The 22944-nt window shown below is 39.1% G+C and overlaps 1 protein-coding gene and 1 long non-coding RNA gene across 2 annotated transcripts; one reads left to right on the forward strand and one right to left on the reverse strand.

Moving 5' to 3' along the window:
* The first annotated feature begins 1070 nt into the window (after nt 1-1070).
* Nucleotides 1071-21257, forward strand: LOC148154296 (NLR family CARD domain-containing protein 3-like). Its single transcript, XM_088016236.1, has 6 exons — nt 1071-1175; nt 2393-2628; nt 12724-14512; nt 16765-16950; nt 18763-18939; nt 20830-21257. Exons 1-6 carry the CDS (start codon nt 1108-1110, stop codon nt 20984-20986), a joined length of 2613 nt encoding a protein of 870 aa, XP_087872362.1. The 5' UTR covers nt 1071-1107; the 3' UTR covers nt 20987-21257.
* On the reverse strand, nt 8735-10658 carry LOC148154297 (uncharacterized). The gene is made up of 2 exons (XR_015766265.1): nt 9855-10658; nt 8735-9553 (listed from the first exon to the last, which is right to left on the reverse strand). It is a non-coding gene; the product is annotated as an uncharacterized LOC148154297 (long non-coding RNA).
* Nucleotides 21258-22944: the final 1687 nt, after the last annotated feature.

A 22944-nucleotide genomic window follows, 5' to 3' on the forward strand; every position in this document is an offset into this window, starting at 1 on the left:
TAACAACCAATCAGCAACTCAGTAGCCAGACCCCAGAGCATGGCAGAGCCAACAGATAAGAGGTGTTTACTTTGGGACAAATTGGGACAAAGCCACTGAATTAACTGACATAAGTTGAAAACCTCAAACATAAGTTGAAAAGCAACCTTTTCAATCAAGCTTTGTTGTTGAGATGTCAGGCGTGCACTTTGAATGCATGCCTGACATTCAAAGTGTGTAACAGAGGTGACGAAACACCCCTTTAACCTCACCTCAAAAAATAATCTGGCACCATTGGCCATTACTATGTAAATCCCACAAAATATCCCACTTGGAATATACCACACAGAATCAGGTTCCTCTGATCCTCTGCACATGATGTGTATGCAGTTTCTGCTTTATAGGAGGCGTATTAGAACTGGTTCACTGGGAACTGACTGGTTCTGGTTTCTCTTTCATACAGACTGACATCCAGAAGATGGAAGACTGTGATCTAAAGGAGGACAGAGCAGAGCCTCCAGTTTCCAGCTGTCCATCTATGAGGAGTGACTGGTCTAAAGAGAGGCCTCCGTACTTCAGTAGCGAATCTGGACCCTCAAACATAAAGTAAGAAACCAGTTTCTAATTGATTCATGTAACCTACAGAGATATATCTGGTATATCTTCAGTGTATAAATAAAAAGTAAGACATTTTTTTTAAATTAAACTTTAATTCAGTTAAAAAGAAAAACATGAAATATGTCAGTCAGGAAACCAGTAGTTTGAATGAACTCCTGAGTAAATCAATGATAGATGAAAAATTGCATAACTAATACAACCAGGAATGTGAAGAGGAACAATTCAGAGATTTGTCTCTAAACCCACTGATGGAATGAAGCACAGAAGCTTCTACACTGGGAATAACAGGCCTAGTTCATATGCTGGGAACACCAGGTCTATGTGATGGGTGATGTGAACAGTGGTAACCTGGAACTTTAAACTTTCTGCCTCTCTGCAGCAGTTGGTGTTCAGAGCTTCCTCTGAGGTTTTTATCACAGTTTATCACTGTTTGATGTGATCTGAATAACAAAATTTTTATGTTTCAGAGATCAGAACCACAGACGGGCAACAGAAACTCTTTGTCCATCTATGAGAAGTGACTGGTCCAAAGAGAGGCCTCCATACTTCGGCACTGAGCCTGAACCCTCAGATCCAGAGTAAGAAACCAGTTTCTATCGGATGGATGTGATACTGCAGACACCAGCTAGACTTTGATATCTGCTAAGAAACCAATACAGGGAGACAAAAATATAATTTTAATTCAATTTAGTTCTTTGTTCAATTTTAACCGAAACTGGACTTTGAGAGAACAAAACCAACTGTATAGGAAAAACTAAATACTTTCTTTTGTATCTTTAGGTTTCAGGTTCCATGGATGTCTAGTGTCTGTGGGAGTGGGAACAATAACAGTTACATTGGGACATTTATCAAAGGACAAGCAGTTTCTGCTCTCACCATAAAATGCAATATTTCACTAAGTTGACAACAGTGAGGTGACCATTGTTAATTTAAAGGTGTGCACTTGTTCAATAATATCAAAAGGTCGCAACAAGAGATCATAACATGATTCTAAATGATTATGTTGATGCAAAGATCACATGACCATGTGATCTCAATCCCAAGGGTCAAAAATAATTTATTTAGTTTTATTAGATTTTAACATCTAATGCAGTTAATGCAGACAATAAATTCTTCATTATACATTTCAACAGTTTATATGCAAATTTTAACCACATCAAAGAGTGTTTAAGCCATTTTAATCAACCTTTCAGTGTTATCACTATCTCTGAAACCTGGCTTAATTCTGAGAAGGGATCTGATTTTGAACTAGATGGCTATGACTTTAGTTATATTAATAGAGAGGGAAAGACTAGTGGAGGAGTAGCTGTATATGTGGACAGCAGACTTAGATATAATCTAATTGAAAACATGACTAATGTGGTTAAAGACCATTTTGAGTGTTTAAGAGTTGTATTGAAAGCAAATGACATGGATAAAGAATATGATAATTTTCTAAATATCTTTAAATCATTTTATGATAAAAATTGTCCCAAATAGAAAGTTTATTCTTAAAAATAAACATTCAGAAACTGTATGGATCACAAAGGGACGGCAAAATGTCTGTAAAAAAAAGATATTATTAAAAAATGATCATTGTCCCAGAAAAGATTGCAGATGAACAAATACAACATAGATCAATCATGAAACCAAATATAATATGAAATACTTCAAACCAGACACCAATTTTGTGAGGCTCTTTTCTTACCCATCATGTGGTTATTTGTTTGTTTGGTGGACCTTCTTCAGCATTAAGTAGAACAGCCTGAGCGTGCTGTTTTTGAACTATTTCAGTGATGAAGAAATGTCTTCACAGATGGCAGGAGAGGACCGGCGTTGGTGAGGAAGAGCAGCCATTCTGCTGTGCTTTGTGTCAGAAGGTTCTGATGGATGTGGTCTCTACCAGCTGTGGACACAGGTTCTGTAGAGAGTGCATCAGGTTCAACTGGGACCACTCTGCTCCATCAGGACCCTTCTCCTGTCCCCAATGTGGAGAAAGCCCCAAAACAGCAGCTGGACTGCTGACAACCAATCGGAGCAGCTGTGCACCAGGTAAAACTGAACATGTACAATCAGAACTTCCTTCTGTCGTCTCTGTTAAACCAATTCCACCAATTTCATGTTTTTTGTTGGGATTTGGAAAATCAAGTTCCTAAAAGTCTTTATGTGATCAACTATTTCAAAGAAAGCGTTTACATGAATGGAACATATGTTTAACCCAACAACTTACTGGTTTTATTTTGAATCAATCAATCAATCAATCAATCAATCACATTTTATTTGTATAGCAGCAAGGCATTTCAAAGTGCTTTACATAACTAAAATAAAAACAGCATGTGACATTGAATAAACAGTGAGAAAGAGAGAGATTTTACAAAAAAGAAACAGTGAGAAAGAGAAATAAAAATAAATTAAAGTAAAGATAAAGAGATTTTAAAAAATAAAATAAAATAAATAAAATAAAAAATAAAAAACATTATCCACATGAGGACTTGCCCTTATGGAGTCTCCTCGAAAATAAGAGGCTCTACAAGCCTTTCCTTCTGTAGGACTTTAGTCAAACCGCCATTTGACAAGAACTCAAACCTTTAAAACTTCTTTACATAAAGAGATAAAAAACAAAGATAAAAAGTAAAGATAAAAACATTAAAAACATCAAAGACATCAAAACCTGCACTCTAATCCTAATTTAGCCATAAGCAGCTCTAAACAGGTGGGTTTTAAGTTGGGATTTAAAGGCTCTCAGTGTTTCAGCTGTTTTACAGTTTTCTGGAAGTTTGTTCCAAATCTGTGGTGCATAGAAACTGAATGCTGCTTCTCCTCATTTGGTTCTGGTTCTGGGATGCAGAGCAGAACCAGTCTCAGGGGTTCGGTGGAGCCTCTGCTGCGGAAGTAAAGACACCCTGTGTAAAGTCGTGATGACGCCCCGCTTTGCCATCACTTGCTGCAGAGGATCACGTTACATTGCTGAGCCAATCAGAGCTGCGGGAAGGAGTTCCACTCTCAACATGAATTTGGACTTGTGTCTTTAATAACTTCAGTAAAGCTCACCGTTTTTACCAAATTCTATAGTCTAAATCTGCTCCTTAGTCACATCTTTTCGGGATTGGTACTGCCTCTAGTGGCGTGGGGGTTGATAGGTACTTTTCTCGAACCTACATAAAAAGACCACAGACAACGTATATGAATTTTATAGACAAAGCTTTTGCAAAAGGAGAACTTTCCATCAACAACCTCATCAGCCGTTCACAGAAAGTTCTGATCTCCTTCCACGCGAGCCCCTGTTTTATTGTCAAGCAGAACAACCAAAAGGGGCAGTCAGGAAGAACAACAGAGGTCGTAAAACTTCTAACCTAAACAAACCAGCCAGGTGTGATATCTGATCTACGATCTGAGCCCAGTTCAGCTCTAGGTCAAACTAACACAAGAAGAATTTAAGATCTGGGAAACACAGAGTTAACTGTCTCACATGAAGATAAACAGACAGTCGTAACCTCCAGGTCAGTTTATACACACATAAGGAAGAGAACACTTTAAACTAAAAATCACAATAATACTGATTAACATTAGACTGAATATGAACTAAAGTAATAATGATAATACCAAAAAATATCTAACATTCCCCCCTTTTTATCATTTTACTATGTGTGTAAACTTTATGCAAAAGCCAAGCATAGAAAATAAAAGAAAAGAACCAATAAATGCAAAAGTTTTTTTTTTTCTCTAATCTAAACACAGAAAATACACAATGAATAAATGTAATATAATGAAATAAATGAAAAATAAAAGAAACAACAAAAAATCAAATGCAGGTTACTCATCTCTACAACCACTTGTTGTAGGAGTCATTCAGCAAATGAATTCATCTGTTTATTGATTACAGAACTTCATCATTGTTCAGAAAATCGTCAGAAACTTGGAACAAGTCATCTTCAGTTGTGTTAATTGTTTTACACATCATATTTCGAAGGCATGGAAAAATGCAACTTGTGAACAGGCAAAAAAGAATCAAAACACCCAGAATAGGTGTTTTAAGCTTCACCAGTAAATTCCACCATGGTCTGGAAATGAGCCAAGAAAGAAAATCAAAAGGAGATGATCCTTGTGTTCCACTTTCCATGTAATGTTTAAGTTCTTCCAGTTCCTGTTTCATCAAGCACAAAAGTACAGCACGTCGGGCCAATGATTTTGCAGACCCCTCCCTGAGGGGCAGTGAGAAAGTCCAGGACAACACGGTTTTGCATAACCATGTTTCTCAGTTCAGTCAGTTCTTTCATGGTGCCATTGGCCAGCTGGTATGTGATGTTGATTAGTCGCAGTAATCCATACCTGTTTATCTCAACGTGGTCCCGAATCTCTCCTAGATCAACCCACGGTTGCATGAATTTTTCTCTGCCGTTCCAAATCCTGAATTCCCATGGAACTCCAGTATGTGTTGTGAGGCCTCCCCATCTTTTGACCTCTGACATAACTGTTCGTTTGGAGCGGGTGTGTAGATCATTTTGTGCTTTCCTGATGAACGCAATCGGGTTGATTAGAAGCACCACAGCACACAGTCCTCCCCAATTTTTCGGCAAGAACATGTATGCTTCATTCCCGCATATGAGCCATAATCTCCTGGCACTATGGCGCTGCACAGTGTTGTCTCTTGTCTCCTTTTTGTCTTATGCTTGATGTTGAAACTCCTCTCCTGAAGCAGGTTGTCACAGTCTGGGTTGCCCTTCCAGACTTTGCAGTGTGGAGTCGCCCTCTGACCCCTGCAGGCGATGCAATTGATGTAAGCCGGTGTCTGTCGCAGTAGGTGTATGAACAGTTCATAGATCCAAAAAGTCCTTTTGTGGCATCTCCTGTCCGAAGTAGAACAGAATAGTCCTTTTTGCACCATTTGCATTTTCTTCTTTTCACGGGGACGCTGAGTCGTGGTTGTGTGCTCAGGCCATAGAGACACATCTGTTTGTCATCAGTGATGCTCTCTGGGTGCAGACTTGAGTTGTGTGTGGCGATTAGCAGCTGCGCACACACATAGCAGTTCACCTTGTTCTCCTCGTGAGCAGTCCTGTTCATCAGCTTCCACACAGATCGGTGCTGTCATGCAGGTGGAACTCAGGCTCGCTTCCTCCTCCAAACATCAGACATGCTGCAGTCACAGCGCAGTAGAAGATCCATCTGGCATATGGAGTCTCCATTGCTGCTGGGCGTACAGAGATGTTAGAACCCCCAAACTAAAGAGTGAGGATCTGTCGAGTTTCTTCACTGGCGTTGAGACAAACCGCCCTATTGGTCAGGAATCCCTGTGTAGCCAGCCTTCCCCGCCACTCCGGATTAGAAGTCCAACACTCTCTGCAGCTTGCAGTGACTGAGATGTATCCAGCTGGGTCTTTCAGCAATCTTTACAGCTGTTGGTGTGGTCATCAGCACCTGGAACGGTCCTTCCCACCGTGGACTCGTCCAGTTCTTTCGTTTGATGACCTTTATGTAGACCCAGTCACCTTGCTCTTCCTGTGAGGGAAGAAAATCAGACGGCAGTAAATTTGCATTTGACGCCTCTTTCTGTTTCAGGATCCTGATCATATAATCTGCTAATGTCTGATCTTCATCAGCTTTTTGTAAGTCTGGAGCAAACAGAGGCAATCTGTAAGCTCTCCCATGAATTATTTCAAAAGGTGTTAGACCATCAGCTGTCGGGGTGATTCTCATATAGAGCTTCACTAAATCTAAACATTCTGTGGAATACCGTGTGTTGGGATATAGTTTTGCAGATAGCCTTAGCTACCGTCAAAGCATCTGCATGCTTTGCTGGAACTTTTTCAACCCATTTAGAAAAAGCATCAATCATCATCTAACAGTATTTGTTAACTCAAAAGTTCATAACAAAAAATTTTATGTAAGAATTTAGTAGTTATATAGTATTACCTCACCATTTTCCCTTTTCCCCCCTTTTTACACATGGCATTGCCCATGTGTCACAATCACTTAAGCTTCTAATAAAGTCTTCGGGAGGATTAGTAGTTAATGCAGGTGAACTCATAGGTTTATAGAAGATATTTTAGCAGACACGTATTTCAATTGCAGGGTTATATTTTGGTTTTTCTTTGTTAAACTCTAAATTAAATTTTTCAGTTAAATTCAACGAAATATTTCATAATATTTCAACACTGCAATATCAATTATTTTCAACACTTAGAGATGTTTAATTTAGTTCCAAACTAGTAAATAAAACATTTGAAAATCATTATTAGCTTAGAATCTCTAATACATTTTTTTAATTGGTGTAATTTAGTTGCATAGCTCTATCAGTTTTTTGTTTAACTTTTAATGATTATAATTTTTCTTCTTCATGGTTTCCCAACCTATGGCCCGTGGGCCCTAAGAGGATCACTGGTCCTTCTGTTAAGGACTGAGTTAACGGGTACAAAATGAACGATTTTATCTAACATTGTACCTAAAAACCTTTAAAATGTTCTTTTCTGGGTAAATTATTCCTATATGCAAACAGGATTAGTGAGCACATTCTTTATCACAGCGGTGTGTGTATAACTTATCTCGCATTTCTCCACTGTCTCACTTCTCGCTTCCCCCTCCTGCTGTTGGCGTCGCTGCAGCTGGTCCTCCCCCCGCCTCTCCTCCAGCTCCCTGTCAGTCCAACTGGCTCTGGTGTTGGATAAGTTGTCCAGACCGTCCCTTAGTGAATGTCCAGGTTGTCCACCAATGAATTTAGTTCCAGTCCAAACGTCCAGCAGGACTCCATACAGTAGTTTGCTGCATGGCAGTTCCCAGATGTCCAATAATCAGGATCAGCGGACATCTTAGTGCCTTCAGGTGGCAGAAATCATCCTGTCCTTTTTCGCTTCTTTATCAACTGTCATTGGCTGGTGATGAAGGAGGGACGTCATCTGATCTGGCAGGACAGGTTTGAGTTGAGGTCGGAGGTCAGACGCACCGCAGCGAGGCTCAGACAGAGGAAAAGGAAAGAAGCAAATAAGAGTCCATTAGGGTTTGTTCGTCTTTCTGTGTCTTTTTTCTTTTTACAAACATTTCCATATAACTTTTCTCTTGTGATCGTATAGTGTTTAGCCACTTATTACCCAACTTTTTAAGAAATCATAAATCCTTTCCTTATTCAAACACATATAAACATGAAACATGTTAAAAGCTGTAGTCTCTTTTAACCTGTACAATATTAAATTTTAAAGTGTAGAATGTAAGTTTATGTTAACTCCATCTGAGTCACGTTTCACCAGAGAACAATGGATTTCTCTAAATTTGTCGATCTTAGTGCTGCAGACTGTGAGGTCAGCGGGCAGCCCTCCTCTCAAAAAGGCCTAAGAGAGCCAAGAGGCTGGAATAATATCCAGGTCGGTACCTTACTCTGACCTCTGACCCCTCCAGTTATACAGCCAAAGGATCATTTCACCAAGTTGGTGTTATAATCTGATTACGACACAATATATTAAACATTGTTCTCTGGGGAGAATTTTATTATTTAATTTTATTTTTCAGCTTCTCCTCCTTCAGGAAAGTCATAATTCCACTTTTAGCATACAAGGAAGTTGTTCCCAAGTCTTTTATTTCAGTGAGACGTCTCTCAACTGGTTTATCTTTGAAAGTGAAGGGATGCTAAAAAACAAAACAAACAAAACAAAACAAAACACCAGTATTTCCTAAAAATAATTATTTCTGACTTGTGAGGCTTAAACCTAATTTTTAGTAACATTAAATATTATTTTGCATGCATTGGTTTTGTACAGGAATTCAATTTCTTTTATTTATTTATCTTTTACTTAACGTATAACAAGCTGAACTTATGTCCACCATTTCATCAATTTAGTCTGGTGGTTTGTCTTTTTGGGGTGTGGTAGAGTCTGATCATGCTGAGGATTTCTCCTGTTTGTGGTCTCCTCACTCCACCATCCCTCTTGTTGCCCCGTGCAGCATTCTTTGAAGGGCAGTTTCTTGACCAGTGGCCAGTATTGCCACAAGTCCAACAGACATCGTTGTCCTTTGGTTTATGACTTAGGGGTCGCTGCCTAAAGTGACCTCTTCTGCCTCTGTTTTTCCCCTGGCCTGTTGAGGAGCCGCGGAAAAAGACAGAGGTGTCTGCTTCTCCAAAATCCTCCAGATGAAAAACATCTGATCCTGTTTTTGGTTTTTTGACTACTTTTTCTGCTTGACGTGCCCACGTCATCAGCTGTGGGACTGAGGCAGCATCATATTCAACCAGGTGTTTTTTAATCCAGCCCTCAATTTCAGGGTGGAAACTAAACATTAAAGCGTTTTTTTTTTTTTTTTTAGTTGTTGTTGATATAGCTTTTTAGTTCTTTCCGATCTATGGCTGCTTTTAACTATAATTTAGCACACCTTAGTTCATCCTCCTTTTTAGCTTTTTTTTATTCCTGTTTTTCTTTCTTCACTACTCTCCAAAATTCCAACAATTGTTTGTCATTGATCAATTTTTAGCTTCCCATCTATTTTATGTTTCTTTTTCCATTATTTAAAATCAATTTTAGCTTCGAAAATTTTTATTTATTTTAATGTAGTCCAGGTTCGTTGACTCCTAGGGAGTCCTATGAACTGGAGATCTTTTCAGTAGGCCAGCAATTAAAAATACCTTGTTGTGGTATTCTCCGCTTCAACTCTGTCGAGTGGGAGAATCTTGCCTTTGCATCCACAAGAGGTTTGCTGTTTAGCCCCACTGTTTTATATGAGGTAAAATACTGAGCAGTATTTAAACCTCCAATCACTCTTTCACGCACACACACACATCAAAGCAGCAAGCAAACAGCAATATCAGCACAGTAATAACAGAACAGTAATAATAAGCTTCCTATCTATGTGAGGACTTACCCTTAAGAGGTGTCCTCTAAGTAAGGAGGCTCTCCAAGAGCCTTACCTTGTGCCTTTAGTTGAAACTCTGTCAACTGGGACTCTAACCCTTATAACTTCTTTAGTCAAGCTGGTATCTGACAAGGACTCAAACCTCAGAGTTTTAGCAGAGCGACATCATACAAGGATACTCAAACCTCAGAGTTTTAGCAGAGCGACATCATACAAGGATACTCAAACCTCAGAGTTTTAGCAGAGCGACATCATACAAGGATACTCAAACCTCAGAGTTTTAGCAGAGCGACATCATACAAGGATACTCAAACCTCAGAGTTTTAGCAGAGCGACATCATACAAGGATACTCAAACCTCAGAGTTTTAGCAGAGCGACATCATACAAGGATACTCAAACCTCAGAGTTTTAGCAGAGCGACATCATACAAGGATACTCAAACCTCAGAGTTTTAGCAGAGCGACATCATACAAGGATACTCAAACCCCAGAGTTTTAGTCAAAACGCTGTTTAACAAGGATACTCAAACCTCTAAAATAGTCATTTTAAAATTCACCTACGTTTCTGTAGTTTTCGGGTTGTCCAGTCGGATCTCGTCACTCCGCCGTTGGCAGACAAAGTCGGACATGTGTCGCTGGCCCAGCGAAGAATTTCGCTTCCTGGGTCTTTCTTTCCAGGTCCAGTTGACTCTGGCCGTGCACGGATTCAGCGCGTCTTCCTCTGCCTGTCAGCGGGCGGGGAGAGATCCGGGTCACGGCACCAAATGATAGGTACTTTTCTCGAACCTACATAAAAAGACCACAGACAACGTATATGAATTTTATAGACAAAGCTTTTGCAAAAGGAGAACTTTCCATCAACAACCTCATCAGCCGTTCACAGAAAGTTCTGATCTCCTTCCACGCGAGCCCCTGTTTTATTGTCAAGCAGAACAACCAAAAGGGGCAGTCAGGAAGAACAACAAAGGTCGTAAAACTTCTAACCTAAACAAACCAGCAACTCAGTTCCAGGTGTGATATCTGATCTACGATCTGAGCCCAGTTCAGCTCTAGGTCAAACTAACACAAGAAGAATTTAAGATCTGGGAAACACAGAGTTAACTGTTTCACATAAAGATGAAACAGACAGTTGCGACCTCCAGGTCAGTTTATACACACATAAGGAAGAGAACACTTTAAATTAAAAATCTTAACATTAGACTGAATATGAACTAAAGTAATAACAAAATGATAATACCAAAAAATATCTAACAGGGGTGGTAACACAGCTAATATAATTACATTAATAAATCAGAATACCGCAAATTATTTTCTGTGTCGAGGGGGGGTTCGGTGAATGCGCATATGAAACTGGGGGGTTCGGTACCTCAAAAATGGTTAAGAACCACTGTTCTAACATAAGGATATTTACTCAGTATTTTCCATATCTCAGTGTTTACATCATTATTTTTTATTTGAAGGGTTATATAAACATTTGTTTAAGTATACATATCTGTCCATCTTCTGTACACCCTTGTCCCTTAATGGGTTCAGGAGCTGCTGGTGCCTATCTCCAGCTAACGTTCCAGGTGAGACGTGGGGTCACGCTGGACAGGTCACCAGTCTGTCACAGGACAACACAGAGACAGACAGGACAAACAACCATGCACACACACAAACCTGGAGAGACTTTAGAGAGGTCAATTTACCAACAGTCATGTTTTTGGACTGTGGGAGGAAGCCAGAGTACCCAGAGAGAGCCCACCATGCACAGGGAGAACATGCAAACTCCATGCAGAAAAACCCTGGGCTGGGAATCAAACCCAGAACCTTATTGCTGCAAGGCAGCAGCTCTACCTACTGTGCCACAATGCAGCCCTTAAGTATACATATTAAATTAAAATCCCATTTACAGTGCTCTCTCAAAATAAGCCAATATCCCCCAGCTAAATTCCTCTAGACTTGGCTCTGCGTTTAGTGAGTGTTTTCTGTGGGACCTTGTTGACTCGTTCGGCTTAATAGGAATAAGATAGATTTGACATTAAGATAATAGTGAGACATTGTCAGAATTCAGGCATATCTTTTCCAAAAACCAACTGAATAGATTTTCTATGCATTCTGAGGTAGGGTATACTCCACAGACTTAAGGATCTAGGGCTAAAGAAGTTGATAGCTGGTTAGATGTTAATCCTCTCATAGAAAGATTTTAGTTGGTGGTGGCTGAGTACTTCAGAGGGAGAGTGTGTTAGAATCTCAGTATTTAGGTAGATGGGAAGGGGCAGCACTGTGCAAAAATAGGGGAAGAAATATGTTTGGCAATAGAGCAATGTTCTGGTTCTAAGGATGGATCCAATTATCTAGCCACACATCAAATGAAGTCAGAGACCTTACAGCAGGGGTGTCAAACTCATTTTGGTTTAGGGGCCACATACAGCTTAATCTGATCTGCAGGGGGCCACACAAGTAAACTCAATGCAAGATTAAATACAAACCAATAAAAGTGGACTTGTTGTTGATTTTTATATTAAACGAATTTCACTTTTACAAAATATATTATGAATAATCTCAGTTTTTAAGAAAGGTATCTGCAATTTCAACAATACTTTTACTAAGTTAAACATTTATTTAAGTGCATTCTGCATAAGAACTGATCTCAGTGATTGTACAATGCTGCAAAACATTTATTCACAGTTTTTGGAACTTAAAAACACTGTCCTGCATCACAAAATACAGACAAAATTTAAGAAAAGATTTAAAATCAACTTTCCACATCTGGGAAGCAATTTGAACAAATTATCTGGCTTCACATATTTGAAATCTTAAGTGTCAGCTGTTTTAAACAGACATTTGATTAAGTACATTTGTTGATGCATAAAATGCATACATATAGAAACACTTACATACATAACATGTATGTATGTTAGCATGCACGAGAAATATGAGGTTGCCAGGGCCAAAATAAAAAGCTGGTAAAGCATAGAATCGAACAGAACCTGAAGCTCAGTGCTGCCATCTGCTGTTAGTTCCGCTGCAGTGTTGCATCATGTTGTGTGCTCTAAATAAAACACAGCGCCCCTCGTGGACAGTATAGGAACTTCAGATTTTCAATTAAACGAAGTATATGTTTTTCCATGAATAATGATAATGTATTTAGCCCCTGGGCTGGACTAAATTGTTCGGCGGGCCGGTTCCGGCCCGCGGGCCGTATGTTTGACACCCCTGCCTTACAGCAATAACACTTACTAATGTTAAAGATAGTTCTTTTTTTCGAACTTAATTACAAATAATCACACGTCATTAACTTCACTTGTCTTTTCTTTTTTGTTTCAGCAGATGTCGGTCTGCGGGAGATCTTAGAGGAACATAAGCTTAATCTGAGGACAAGATGTGAATGTGTGACTGAAGGAAGTGATGAAATAAGGCCTGGAACTCTCCTCAACAGAATATACACTGATCTCTATATCACAGAGGGACAAAGTGAAGAGGTTAATACCCAACATGAGGTGAAGCAGCTGGAGAGAGCTTCCAAGATCCAGAACCTCCATGACTCTCCAATCAGGTGCCAGGACATCTTTAAATCCTTCCCTGACCAACATGAAGCCATCAGAGTGGTTCTGACCAACGGCGTCGCTGGTGTTGGAAAAACCTTCACAGTGCAGAAGTTCACTCTGGACTGGGCCGAGGGCTTGGAGAACCAAGATGTCAGTGTGGTGGTTCTGCTGTCGTTCAGGGAGCTGAACCTGATCAGAGATCAGCAGCACAGTCTTCTCTCGCTGCTCCATGTTTTCCATCCAACACTCCAGAAGCTCCCAGCAGAGCAGCTGGCTGTCTGCAAACTGCTCTTCATCTTTGATGGCCTGGATGAAAGCAGACTTTCACTGGACTTCAGCAGCAGTCAGCTGGTTTCTGATGTCACACAGAAGTCATCAGTCAACGTTTTGCTGACAAACCTCATCAAGGGGAACCTGCTTCCCTTGGCTCTCATCTGGATAACTACCAGACCTGCAGCGGCCAATCAAATCCCTCCTTCATGTGTTTCCAGGGTAACAGAAGTACGAGGCTTCACCGACGCCCAGAAGGAGGAGTACTTCAGGAGGAGGTTCAGTGATGAAGAGCTGTCCAGCAGAATCATCTCCCACATCCAGACCTGCAGGAGCCTCCACATCATGTGTGGAATCCCAGTCTTCTGCTGGATCACTGCTACGGTTCTGGAGAACATGTTGACCTCAGAGCAGAGAGGAGAGCTGCCCAAGACCATGACTGACATGTACTCACACTTCCTGCTGGTCCAGACAAAGAGGAAGAACAACAAGTACCATGGAGGACATGAGACAAGTCCACAGGTGCTGATGGAGGCTGATGGGGAAGTTCTTCTGAAGCTGGGGTGGCTGGCGTTGGAACATCTGGAGAAAGGAAACATCATGTTCTACCAAGAAGACCTGGAGCAGTGTGGTCTGGATATTACAGAAGCCTCTATGTACTCAGGAGTTTGTACCAAGATCTTCAAAACAGAAAGTGTGATTTTTCAGAAACCAGTCTACTGCTTTATTCATCTGAGCATCCAGGAGTTTCTGGCTGCAGTCTACATGTTCAACTGTTTCACCAACAGGAACATAGAGGGAATGAAGAAGTTCATGGGACATAAATACAGTGAAATATCTCTGGAAGAGTTCATGGAAAAGGTCATGGAGAAATCCCTCAGAAGTGAAAATGGTCATCTTGACCTGTTTGTCCGCTTCTTTCATGGTCTGTCTGTGGAGTCCAACCAGAGTCTCTTAGGAGGCCTGCTGGGTCAGACAGAGATCAGTCCAAAAACCATCCAAAGGATAATCTACAGTCTGAAGCAGATGAACACTGATAATATCTTACCTGACAGAAGCATCAACATTTTCCACTGTCTGATGGAAATGAAGGACCTCTCAGTCTTTCAGGAGATCCAAAAGTTTCTGAAATCAGATAACAGATTAGAGAAGAAACTCTCAATGTTTCAGTGCTCAACTCTGGCCTACATGCTGCAGATGTCAGAGGAGGTTCTGGATGAGTTGGACCTGGAGAAGTACAACACAACAAAGGAGGGACGAATAAGACTGGTTCCTGCTGTGAGGAACTGCAGAAAGACTCGGTCAGTCCAGGTGTCCTTATTGTGTGATTGCAAATTCAGCACTTTTCTCCTCTTCAACTACTTATTTCATACTTTGTACTATTTCAACCATTAAAATATATAAACACATTCATGTAATTCAGGGCAGCACTGCTGGAACTTTTGGCATTTAGATTTTTTTAAATCATTTTAAAAGTTTTCAACTTTTTATCAGTTTTCATGTTCCATTCAAGTGAACAGAAAACCTTAAATTCTAGAACATCTATATTTTCTAAGAAAAATCGAATCAGCAAGAGAAACATTTTTAACTTTGTTGAATTAGAGGATTAAAATTGTTAAACTTATTTGCTCGTTAATTTTCCTCCAATTCTCCGCATGCACGGTTCCGCATCTACACAGTGGAAACCACACAGAGAACCTAACAACTTTAAACACAACTTCCTAACAACTTTAAACAAAATCCAAATCTCAGTCCACACAGTGCCACACGTTGAGAAACGAATGCAAGAAAACCAGAAAAGGTAGTTTCTAGCAGTACATCCACTAAGCCTGTCGTATATGCCTTCATTTGAAAAGAGCAATACCCTTCTGTCTCGTAGTTTGAAGCAAAACTTTCAGCTCCGGTGTTGGTCTTCCTTTAGTTATTTCCTCCTTCAATTAAAAATCCACTGTAGAAAACTGTTTAAATGCAGAAATGTAGTCATCCACGTTGCCGTCGGAAGAGAGGAAAAAACAATAAATATATCGCCGCTGTTCTATCAGATAGCCATACGCTGTCAGGATAGCATACATGCAGTTAGTACCATGCCCGCGCATGCGCATTAAGAAGTCCGACCGTCAGTGGAGTTGTCAGTTCAGCAGAGGCAACAAGTTATGACGAAAATAAGTCATAAAATTGTTTATAATATGATATATTATGATAACTAGATAGATATACATGCGTTGTCGTGGTTTCAAAGTGTATTTAAAGCAGGTCTGGCTGCAACTGCAGTCAACTACAACACACGCCCGTGTAAAACTCATTAATCTACTTAACCGCTAAGTCAGGATGCCACACAGCATATGGTAATGACAGCGTATACATGTCTGAGCTAAGCGTATGACTATCTGACAATGTATGCTGATCTGACAAACACCGCCCTTGACTTACTGTATCGCTAGCTTGCTTTCTCTTACTCTGCAGACGTGGAGTCACAATATCTGGGATCATGAGCGCCCCCTGCAAAGAGGCAAGAAAACTGCCTGTTTCCCTTTAAATCTGTTCTCTGCCGTTTGTGATAGCTCCCCGCACATGAAACATGTTACACAGTTGGTGACAAAAACACTGTACATTATAGAAGCTAAACTATGGAAAATCAGTTCATACATTAAATGTCTTTTAACAATTTTATTGGCGACGTACAGAGAAGAGGAACATGCTCTCATAGAATGGCAGTCAGCACAGTTAGCAAGAGGTTGCGCAATCCACGGTGAGGCTCAGCTCGATGCTGCCTCACCGGCTTCGCTACTGAGCATTTGAATGGGAAAATGTGAAAGTTCAGTGGAGAAAAAATAAGCAAAATTGGTTAAGCTATAAATGAAAAATACTTTATAGTACAAATATAAAGTACTATATTATAGTATACAGTATATTATAATACACTATGACACACTATAATATAATATAATATAATATAATATAATATAATATAATATAGTATAGTAGTATGGGTGAATATAGCAAAATAAATTATTTTATCATTATAAATTATTTTTCCATGATGACCGCACGTTTTTTCTTCCCTGACCCCACGTCACTGAATCACATCCATTAAAGTTGACAGTCCTAATTAAAAAGAAAGCCTTCGGTCCATGTCGGGTTAGATTTTATAGGTTCAATCTAAACTTTGGCACAGATTTCTTCTCCAGAAGAAAGTTTGAAGTTTGCTAACAGACAGTCAAGATGGCAGCTGCTAAAACCTTCAGCATTGTTCCTAGAACATGAAGCCTGAGCTGTTTTCACCCGTTGCTCAGCTTCTCTCTGTTTACATCACTGTGGCTTAATGGCGTTTTTAGCAAAATTAGAGACACAGCAAGCCTAGAGCTGAATCGACCCAAACCAGAACTTGAACCAAGACCATAATCAGAATCAAAACCTGAAGCACAACTACGATCTGAACCATGACCCAAGCATGATCTGAATTATAAAATTAAGAGATTGATTGTGTCATGTCAACCACAGGAAAAAAAATGTATCAAATGCAATGTTTATAATTTTTTTTCTCTAATCACAGACTTGTTGGCTGTAGTCTCTCAGAGACTGAATGTGAAATTGTGGCCTCAGCTCTGAAGTCGAACCATTCCTTTCTGACTGAAGTGGAAATAAGTGAGATCTACGGAAGCGAACCTTTTAAAGACTCTGAAATGAAACATCTTCATGAGGTACTGGAGAGTTCAGTCTGTAAAGTGAAAATCCTGAGGTTAGTTTTCTTTATTTAAATAAAATAATTCATCTATACTTTAAGACTTGTTTTAATTCATATTTTTCCATTTTACTTTTAAAACACCATGTTTGCTAAATGTTACAATACAGTTTCTTGAAGTTTTTACCTTGTAAATAAGTTATTTTCACAATTTGAAATGTTTTGGATTGACGTACAAAAACATTAAATGTCAAATTATGTTAATTAATATTGGTCATATTTCAGTTTGACTTAGGAATGATTCAGAGAAGGCCCCTCATTAGAAACTTTAGTGCTGATTCAGAGTTCCTCCATCTTGTTTCTAATGATCAGATATGATGTGATATCAGTGGTAGATGAGATGTCTTTGCTGCAGCAAACACTGTCTGATCATCTTCTCAAATCTCTCCTCTGTCACTGGTGTCCATCATCTGCCGATATGACAGAATATTACCAAGTAAATGAACCATAAAGTCTGGCTGTTGGTGATGGGCTGAACAGTTGTCATGGCAACGTGTAGTTTTTAGAAACCACTGCCTTCAGGAGAAGGTCCAACCAAGCCAATCTCTGTGCCATTGCTGGATTAAGTTCTGGAAAATTTACAATTATAAGGTTCTGGACCATGCAAGAACACAGAGTAGGTTCACTCTACCCACCAGAAGCAGTCATAGCCTTTTTGGCACCCTGAGCAAACAATCCCCTGCCCATCTATCTGGGGGCAGAGAAAAAGAGTTTAATACTGGCCCCCACAAGATGGTGACCAGGGCAGTTGCCCATATCAGAAACCACTACTGCTACCCACATAATCTTTATAGTAGGTTTAGAACAAAACACTTAGAATACATGTCACCAGTAACATAAGGCCACCTGGTGGCTCAACAGTGTAATAGGCTTCTGAAAGATTAATGGGTTAAAACAAGGATAAAACTCAACCTTCACTTTTTTCTGATAGATATGTAAATATTTTTCAGCCATTATTCAAATAAACATGTCAAAACCCATAATTACTTTTGTTAGAAAATAATACCATTGTTTGGCTCTCAATACCTATCAATTAAACACTCATTACCTATCAATATAAGTGTTTAAGGGCACTTATTAATAAAACTGAGTGATTTTGGATTAAATTTTTGAGTCAGGGCACTATCTGATTATTCGGACTTTGTAGCCAAACAGTTTCAGTCTGTGTAGATTATTGTTCCAATTACACTAATAAATTCTCAGACTTAATTATAAGTAAGCATGTCAGTGATCATTCCTTATTGTGAGAGTTTCTTCTGCCAGTAGTTTTGAATTCCTTCATGAATTCAAAACTACTGGCATTCCTTCATGAGAAACTGACAAGTTTGACTTTTGATTCCAGAAACACTGGAATTGGTACCCTGAATCAACTAAAGGAACTAATTAATAATTTAATTTTTCATTACATAAACCAAAGATTGATGCAAATGTTGTTCCCAACATGCATATTTTGATGGCATTGATAAAATCCAATGTTTATTGCTTGCTTCATAATTGGTTACTGTATTATGCTTTTATCATGGAAAGTACTTTGAACTACGTTGTTCCTAAAATGTACAATACAAATTAACTTGACTTGAATTGTTTGCCATCAGTTAAAAAAAATAGTAACATTAATTTCTACATTAATGTAGAAATTAATATATATATATATATATATATATATATATATATATATATATATATATATATATATATATATATATATATATATATATATATATATGTTCTATATACAAATATTTAGCGGGCATTTCACTTTTAACCTGCACCCCATTTACTTCAGCTTGTGTTTTGCTCTTTATTCAGATTGGTAAACTGCAGTTTGTCAGAGGTCAACTGTGCTTCTCTGGTCTCAGCTCTGAAGTCCAACCCCTCCCATCTGACCGAACTGGACCTGAGCTGGAATAAAAATCTGAAAGATGCTGGAGTGAAGGAGCTCTGTGGCTTTCTACAGGCTCCTCTCTGCAAACTCCAGAAATTGAGGTAAGAAACCATGTTTAGTTTATTGTTTTGTTGTGAAAGTTGACACTAAACTGAAGGCATATTTGGCTAACATTACAATGTTCCCCACTAAAGATTTTCACAGTGAAGTGAAGTGAGTCCATTTCAATTCCAGCACAGAACCATTGGAGGCCAGACTGAAATGTCATAATAGCGTGTCGTCCTGCTGATTTTAATTAATCGGTTTACTGGATCAAACGGACTTCACACTTCTCATTTCTGATACTTTTTCATGTAGTGAAATACATTTTATGCCCTTTAATTGTTTAATTGTTCATATTTAAATTTTCACCCTGCGTCCTGTTGGCGTAAGCTTATATGTGTATTTTTTTATTCAGATTGAGGAGCTGCAGTTTGTCAGAGGTTAGCTGTGCTTCTCTGGTCTCAGCTCTGAACTCCAACCCCTCCCATCTAACAGAACTGGACCTGAGCTTGAACAAAGACCTGAAAGATGCTGGAGTGAAGGAGCTCTGTGGCTTTCTACAGACTCCTCACTGCAAAATACAGACATTGAAGTAAGATACCATGTCTTAGTTTGTTGCTGACATGATGTGAAAGTTGTGTTGACACAAAACTGTAGACTGACTGATATGTTGATCCACACCGAAGATCTTCATGATAAAATCTTTTGTTCTTTATCAAATGTTTTCCAAAGATTTACTAAATAACAACCAGGAAGCATGAAACAATGAGTTGAAGTTTAATGTGGGATTGAAGCTGTAATACAGAGCTTCCCAAAATCCAGTAAATTTAGAACTGATAATCTCATTCCCAACAACATTATTTAATATTGAGCCAATGCAGATAGCAGTGGGGAACTCAGGAAGAATCCCTGATATGCTCCAAGCCCTCAGTCCTGGAAAGGACATTTTGTGCACAAGATCTCCTCCTCTGGTCTCTTCGGTGCTGCTTTTGAATATCTTAGTAACATCTACAGTGTCAGTATCACTTTTTTCTATTGTCCCCAAATTTTGGTAACATATGTTTTCTTACCATATGATGGAAAGAGAACATAAAAACACAAACATAGAGACAGTCACAATCAATTGGTAAAGCACTAGAAAAGGATTTGTGAAGTATTAGTACAGGTATCAATATAAACCTTCAGACAAAGACCAATTACATACCAAATACATTTTAAAATTACCTGAATAATGAGTTTTCTCATCCGTTGCTCCATGATCTAGTCTCTAATTTTTTTTCTTCCAGAAAGTAGAAACTTAAATTGACTAAAATGTGCATGACTATGAAAATGGAGAATATCTTCTGCATTTTTGTGACCCTGCATAAAAATGTCTCAGTTAAATTAGCTGATTACCTGAGCAACCTGGCAACTGCCTCAGTTGACAGGTTGACAAAACTTTCTGTGACTGTAGCATCTGAATGCCACTCTTCCAAGACCAGCAATAATTTTCTCTCTTATTTAGAGAAAATTCAAGAAATTAGGAGGTTAATTTGCACATCAACACCAAATCCAGTACCAGTGCTATGCCTAAATATAACAAATGCAGACAAACGGCTCACTTTCAACAACTCTACTATAAACTCACCTGTTTAGAGTTCTTATTAGTAGCAAGTGAAATATTGATTACCATATTTGAGGTGTATTTACTTGATTTTGACGAAATGTATTATTGCTTGGGATTCAGCCCATTATAGAAGAGTGAATTTCAACCTTTGTAATCAATCCGCAAGGAAGTTGCAGAGAAGTTAAATCTGCTCTGATGAAGAAGATTTAACTTCAATAGTTAAATCTGCTGAAGTTAACTGACTGAAATACTCAAACACAATATGTCACATGTCAGCAGGTCTTTATTGAAGCAACAGCATGTTGTCATGATCATTAATGAGAGCTCTTTATTCTTTATTCAGATTGGTGGGCTGCAGGTTGTCAGAGATCAGCTGGGATTTTCTGTCCTCAGCTCTGACATCCAACCCTTCCCATCTGACAGAACTGGATCTAGGCTACAACAACCTAGAAGAGTCAGATGTTGAGCAGATGGAGAATCCTGTGAACACTGTGGAGTAAATGGATGGCTGGAGCAAGTCCAGCTGTTGTCACTAACATTATGCTAGTGTCAACTGGACTGGGTATCTTTATCAAAGGAAGGATCAAATGTTTCCAGCAAAGCTACTTCTTAATGGGACAAGACTGGTGACAGGTTTTCTGATTGGACTCAAAGAGACAACAATGAAACAATCAGTTGAACCAGAAGTTTGTTGTTATCTTGTGTTTTTTTATGTGAAGATGACTATTTTTGTCTTCATGTCTCTAGAAAATAAAGCCGGATTCAAGTTGACAGCCTTCCCATCATCAATCTTGACTTAACCAAGATAAAAAGTCTAGAAATCTCTTTTACAAGAATGTCCCGGCAAGTGGCAGCAACACAGTTATGAGTAATCACAGATAGAGACAAATTTCACTCATCAATTTGAGATCATGGATGGGAAATTTGTGATGTCTGTGTTTGGGGTGTGTGTTCGAGATTTGGTTTGCTGGCTTGTTTGGACTCTTTCTGGCCACGTCTCTGGATGGGGTTGGGCCAGAGTCTGAGCCCAAGTTGTTAGGGTGGTGCCCGGACGACAACCAGGCAGCTGCAGAGGTTTGAGCTGTAGGCTCTTCTGCACCCTAGAATGAAGAGAACATCTCCTGGGTTTGGAGATGGGTACCTGGACCTGAGCGTATAGAGCAGTGGCCCTATACTGCCACTGCTGTACTGTGGATCAGATGTGCTGTCCACATCTCACCTGCAAGTCATCTATTTCTGGACTCCTAGCTGCCTACTTGATGTCTTCAGTTGGCAGTCAGTTCAGATCCTGATTCAGAAAACACAATGGATATCCATTTCAGAAATCTTATTCATTCTCCCTCTGACCAGCACAAGACCATTGTGCCTAATAAGGGACAGTATTTTGTAAAATTGACTTTTCTTTAGCTTTACATCATATAATAATGTTATTCCTTCATCAAAAACATACCTTTTTGGCCTTTTATATTAGCTTTCAAAACATTTTTTAAACCCCCTCACACTTATTTTTAAATTTGTTGCAAGAAATTCTTTAAGAATGTAAATTTATAGAAATTAAGGTGACATTTTATTTCCATATTTTATTGTTTTTCATGAAAAGAAACTTTTGAATATCAGAGTGGCTGGCTTGTGGGTAAATCGTGAGCCGGTAAATCCATGTAGCCTGAGGGCTCGTCACTGCAGACCACTGGGGATTGTAGCTGCAGTGGGGTTATCTGAAGTTCTCCTCTGCTTATATCTGGAGTTTGTGCAGTTGTCCCTGGTGGGACACATTTCTTTGAGCGATAACAAATGACACCTGACCACCTGGATAGACACACAGTCCTTTAGGCTTACAAATTGTGGTCTGTTAGTGAGGTAGTCATAGATGCAGGTGATTGTTGAGGCCTTCACCTTTTGTTGGTTTTATGTTGTAGTAGCATTAAACCCGTAGAGAACCTAGGAAAACAATATGTTTAAGGATTTTGAGCAGACTTAATATCGAAAAAGTGTCAGAGACTGAACTTTACGTGACTATAAATAAGATTTCACAAATCAAATAAAGGTTTTAAAATCACAAACTGGGATATAATTATTCTGCAATTAGTGTTGAATAATCGAGGCAAGGTTTGAAGAGTCTTCTAAGTATTTTAATCTTTATGTTGGAGTGGTTCCAGCGTGGTCCAGATACTACAACCTCCCAATGAAATCTCTTAGTATAGAACAATCAAGTCAAAGTTATTTTTTTTATTCTTAAACTACAGCATATTAAAGATGTTAAAGGTAGTAAAAAATTAAGTTGACTTGCTCTTTTTTGGAATTTCATGGGCATATTTTTGAGGAAAAGATCAGCAACAATGTTGCCTATCCATCTGCCACATCTGGTAGACCAAATTCTGAACCCCCTCAGTTCAGTTCTTGTCCAGTGCAGCAAGCCACTGGACAAGTGTGCAAGTTTTTAAACTTGCACACTCTTAAA

This window comes from Poecilia mexicana, unplaced genomic scaffold (assembly GCF_051168715.1).
Source record: "Poecilia mexicana isolate PSO_F unplaced genomic scaffold, ASM5116871v1 scaffold_18, whole genome shotgun sequence".
Classification (NCBI taxonomy): Eukaryota; Metazoa; Chordata; class Actinopteri; order Cyprinodontiformes; family Poeciliidae; genus Poecilia; species Poecilia mexicana.

What these genes read in the sequence shown, in the direction of transcription:
- LOC148154296 (XM_088016236.1), top strand. Translation starts at nt 1,108, where the DNA reads ATGAGAAGTGACTGGTCCAAAGAGAGGCCTCCATACTTCGGCACTGAG. An exon ending in TCGGAGCAGCTGTGCACCAG is followed by an intron (nt 2,629 to 12,723) that starts GTAAAACTGAAC and finishes TTGTTTCAGCAG; the next exon opens with ATGTCGGTCTGCGGGAGATC. An exon ending in TGCAAACTCCAGAAATTGAG is followed by an intron (nt 18,940 to 20,829) that starts GTAAGAAACCAT and finishes TTCTTTATTCAG; the next exon opens with ATTGGTGGGCTGCAGGTTGT.